This window comes from Ipomoea triloba, chromosome 11, assembly GCF_003576645.1.
Source record: "Ipomoea triloba cultivar NCNSP0323 chromosome 11, ASM357664v1".
In the NCBI taxonomy this organism is placed as follows: domain Eukaryota; kingdom Viridiplantae; phylum Streptophyta; class Magnoliopsida; order Solanales; family Convolvulaceae; genus Ipomoea; species Ipomoea triloba.
In genome coordinates, this window is record NC_044926.1 from 4,072,508 (window position 1) to 4,077,647 (window position 5,140).

Here is a 5,140-nt window from a genome sequence, read left to right on the forward strand (position 1 = left end):
AATATATATATATATATATATATATATATATATATATATATATATATATATATATATATATATATATATGTATGTATGTATATGTATGTATATAAAGTGAATAAATGCATAAAAAGAAAAAGAATTCAAGAAAGGACAAATATCTGTTCAGACTGCAGAGTTTTGACTTGATGAGAAGCCAGGTGAGACCTACTATTTGTAGATATGCAGTGCTACTCTCCTCACCCTATATATATACACTATCTATCTATCTATCTATCTGGGACCCACTCCTTTCCTGGTTTACACTTTACAGTGTTGGGTCTTTGAGACAAAATAGAAACTCAACACTTCTGTCTTCACCTCTTCCATATCTGTATTCTTTGCTGCCTGTGGGGGGGTGGGGTGGCTTTCTGCCCTTTCTTTTTCTATCACCAAATTAATACCATTTTGGTATTGTCAAAAAGTAATGTTTCTGCAATGCAATTTGAAATAGAAATGTTGGGGTTAACTATCTTGAGTCAACAAGAATTATTTGAAAATGACAATCAAAGAATGATGCATTCTTACTCCAAATTTTATTTAAAGGTCCTTAACCGCTCATGTCCGAAAAACTATCACCGCTCCAGTCCTAAAGATTAGTGATATAATGCCCGAAAAACTGTCACCACTCCAACCCTAGGATTAGTGATATAAGTAAGTTACAAGATGCACGGGATATACCTCGACTGGCCTACAAACTCCTAAAAGCTTGTATATTATTACTCACAACAAAATAAAATTATTACCTCTATTTTTTAGTTCTCGGTAGGATTCGATAATAGGTATTCATGCTTAACAGAAGATTTTTAAAATATGTTCTTTTTTTTTCTGATTTTAATTCCAATTTTATTATTTGAAGCAATGCTCCTCATAAGTTTTAAATTTTCACTCCTTCAGATGTACCTACCAATAAAATGGCCATAAGGATTATGAATACAAGGAATGGAATGGACTTTCCATAACAAACATAAATAATCTTGATATAGACCTAGCCCAATATTGTTGGGCTGAGTGACAGGAATGAAGCCCATGAGAAACTATGTGAAGCAGCCCAATTAACATTAAGGGTGGAAGATGAATATGAAGTACTAAACTAGGAACAAGTTTATGGGCAGCAAATCCTACACAAACTATCTTTCCAGGTTTTCAAAATATGTATCCAAGGTTACATAGAATCTAAGCAGCATTTGCTTATCCTGTTCTTGGGGAGCTTCACTAGATTTCTCAAGTCTACATTTCACATAAATCTGGTGTGTTTTGTGTTGTAATCTTCTACCTCCTGTCAAGAATCCTGAACTTTCTGTCATGTTTTCATACTTTGATCATCTCTGGTTTCAAGAAGCAATGGCGGCGCCAACGAGTTTCAAGATGCAGCAAGCAGCTAGGTACTGGAGCATATCAGCTGATCTCGAGTACCTGCAAAATGTAGATTGCAAGTGTTCTCTGAAGAATATACATATAGTAGACCTACAATTTGACATAAATCAAGGGAGATGCAACATCAATGGATGTGAAATTGGTCGTCAAAACAAGGATTCTCGTGAATCCTCGGGCAATTACTCGAGATCCAAACCACTTGATAGGAGTGAAATTTCTTCGCTCCCAAGGCCCCCACATCTCGGCCTAACTAGATAGTGGAGGGATAAATCACAGTGACTTAGCGACCCATTAAGTGGGAGGACCAGTGCTTGGTGCCCACAAAGAGTCCACCACAATGGGTGTAACATTCACACTGCGGTTCTCAAGGCTCGATCCTATGTCTTTGCCCACAATCTACGACTCAGGAACTGCAGAGCTTTTTGAGTTGCTCTATAGTGTTCCAAGACAGGTTATGTGTGTGTAATGTGTGTTTCACTCCTTGTCAAGCTATTAGTTACTCTTGACTTCTTGAGGTGTAGGCTCTCTCCTATGTAGAGACCATCTCATTTTGTTGCATAATACAACTGGCATTCACATCCCGCAAAGTGATACTAATCCATACCATCTCATTTGATTTGTATCTCTAATCGACAGAAAAACCGACCTCTTTTCACCAGAGACATCTTGTAGTGTTTACGATCTCAGTGTTTATACCCGACAAATGTGGCAGGAAGGAGAAGATTAAATCATACTACCAATATGGGTTGTGAATATCTGGAAAGGGACCCAAAATAAACAAGGCAAAATGCAATGCAGTTCTATCTAAAAAACGGAATACTGGTTATTATTAGCCAAAAGAAATTGCGGAAACCATATTAAAACCAAAGAAATTTATAATAAAGGAAAAAGATGTTACAAAGCTTGAAATGCAATGCCACCATAATGTATAATGGAATCTGCATATTGGTTATTTACAACAATCATATAACAAGAAGGCCTAATTACTGAGGAATGTGAGTTACACTTTATTTCGGAAACCCCCAACCTCTAATCAACCGGGGGAATCAACACTCGGAATACACAATTGAAATCAACACGTAAAATGCAGCTGGAGGCCTCGTCATAAGTAAATGAAATGTATGCAGGAACATAAGGATTTGGAAAATCGATTTATACCTCGAGCTTTTGACTGTCTTTGGTCACCCCAAATATCGCTCCAATCGATCTAAGCAAGCTCCATTAAGTCAGCTGCAAAATCTATCAGGTCTTGGTTTTTCCGCAGACATCAAAGAACAAAGATCCACTGCTAGAATCCAACACCTTTCCAGATATAGCTAGGTCGGCTTCGTGTGCAGAAAAACGTGTTTAAAGCCGGCAACAAAGATAAATACTCTCGAATCACTTGCCAACCAGTGAGCAAGGCAAAACAAGGCTTCCAACATGAACAAACGCCTTGAATGACCTGGGCATTCCAGAAACACGAACCTCTCTTAATTTCTTAGTTAAAGGATTATACGAGAGCAAAATCCCACCATGTTGAAGCAAAATCTCGCCATTTTTCTGAAAGAACAGCGGCCTGACAGCTCCAATGATCAGCCCTACCTCATCACAAACTATTTTCAAACACTTGGTCCATGATTCCTTCACCCCATAACTCTTCATCACCCAAATCTCAACGTAATCCCGGAACTTGCACTTTGTGGCCGAAAGACATCCCCGTAACACACCCAAAGTATAGTTCAACCTCCCCGAATCAAACTCAGGGTGTGGCACAACTTCAAACGATTCTCTCGCTAAATCAAAGGCAACAATGTGACTAACTAGCCCTGCACCATCATCATAACCATCACTAACCCAATGAAGAGCTCCATTCACAAAGGCCTCAGAGCACCCCCTACCACAAAGTGAATAAGGGCAATAGCCAAGACTTTTCCAGGACTTATCACCCAGAGTATACAAATTAACCTTACACCACAAAACACCTTCACCAACTAATTCACTCCCATAGTAAACCACTTCTACCAATTTATATTCCTTTTGTTCTGCCAAGAACCCAAACCCTACCACTACATCAACAATTAACTCTGGAGCCCTTTGGGGGCTGGGCAAAACCATATACTCTCTAGTGCAAGGATTAAATATATGAGTCAAATGCTTAGAAATTGGATTAAACAAACACAGCAATCCATTACAAGAACCCATAATTTCATAAGTGCTAAAAGAGGGCAAAGAGAAGCTAACATTCACACACTTGTAGAGATCATCAGCTCCATCGTTTGCCACCAAGAACAAATTGCTCTGGGAAAGGGCCCGGCCAATTGGGGCGGAGGTTTTGAGGATGAGACCAAAATGGGCCTCGTTTTCGGATGAAAATGAGAGATGCGTATCGATCAGATGCGGGTCATGCGTAAGGTTGAGCCAGGATTTGCAGACGAATCTGCACCGTACAAGCGGCATGATCGGCAGCATCGATAGCGTTTTGATGATCACATCGCTCGAAAGCTCCTCCATTTCCTCGATTCCTTCAGCTGCAGAGATGAATCGATATAATTTGTTGTTGATTACTGGTATTTAACAGATTTACAGAACTGGGATGATGCTTTCTTGTTGAATTGTTAGCATTTGACCTTGTGAGCAGACATGGAGTTTTTTTAAAACGCGGAGGCTCGAGAATCGGTAATGGCGACTTTGCGGTTTCAGCAAAATTGGCGTTAAAGGTCGGAACATTGGACTTTTTGAACAATTCATTATCCAAATTATCCAAAACGGATAACCTTCAAACTAAGCTAGCTATTCATAAAATATTCAATTGTTGTTGTGTTGACAAATGGATGCTTTCGTTTTTCCAGTACAAGACTAGTACATATTCATCTAGAAAACATATCTTTTGAAGAAAGACTGACATATCTCAAATTCAATCTACTTAAAAAAGATAAAATTTGTTCATCTTCGATAGTCATAGTTTTTGAAAAGTTTTTTACACTATAACTAGAAAAGAGAAGATAGAGAGAGAGAAAAAAAAAAAAGAAAATTTAAAAAAATATTAAAAAAAATCAATTTTACGTGCATAGTAGGTGCATGTGGTGCACGCGTCCGACTAGGCGCCTCAATTGTCTAATTGTTCCGGTGGAGCTCATTTTTTAAGAAAAAAATCAAGTCTTATGGCATGTTTGGTTGGATGTAGTTTAGAGGGAATTGCAATTCATTGAATTGCAATTCAGTGAATTCCCAAACTACAGTGTTTGGTTGGAGGGAATTGCAATTCTGCAGAATTGCAATTCCCTCCAAATGATGAATTACAATTCATGGGTACCCCCCATGAATTGCAATTCGGTGGAGAGGAGGGGCAATTTGTTGGTGTAAAGACAATTTTGCCCCTCCTCCCATACCCTTTGTCTTTTTTATAATAATAATAACAATAATTATTATTATTATTATTATTTTGAAAGAGAATTATTATTATTATTATTTTGAATGAATTATTATTATTATTATACTTATTATTATTTTTTTTTTGAAAGAATTATTATTATTATTATTACTACTACTACTACTACTATTATTACTATTACTACAACATCTACTACAACATAAGGGCATTTTAGTCATTTTGTCACTTCTTACTTTTCAATTCCATGTACTCATATTTCTGCATACCAAACACTGTAATTTCAATTCCTACTTTATTCATTGAATTGCAATTCCACCGAATTACAATTCTTTTCCACCCTAATTCCCTCCTCCCAACCAAACGCCCTGT

At 37.5% G+C, this 5,140-nt stretch overlaps 1 protein-coding gene across 1 annotated transcript; it reads right to left on the bottom strand.

Annotated features, from left to right (window-relative positions):
• Nucleotides 1–998: 998 nt before the first annotated feature.
• On the bottom strand, nt 999–4,220 carry LOC115997608 (F-box protein At3g07870-like). Its single transcript, XM_031237196.1, has 2 exons — nt 2,557–4,220; nt 999–1,437 (listed from the first exon to the last, which is right to left on the bottom strand). The coding sequence occupies exon 1, from the start codon at nt 3,889–3,891 to the stop codon at nt 2,779–2,781; it is 1,113 nt and encodes a 370-aa protein (XP_031093056.1). The 5' UTR covers nt 3,892–4,220; the 3' UTR covers nt 999–1,437; nt 2,557–2,778.
• Nucleotides 4,221–5,140: the final 920 nt, after the last annotated feature.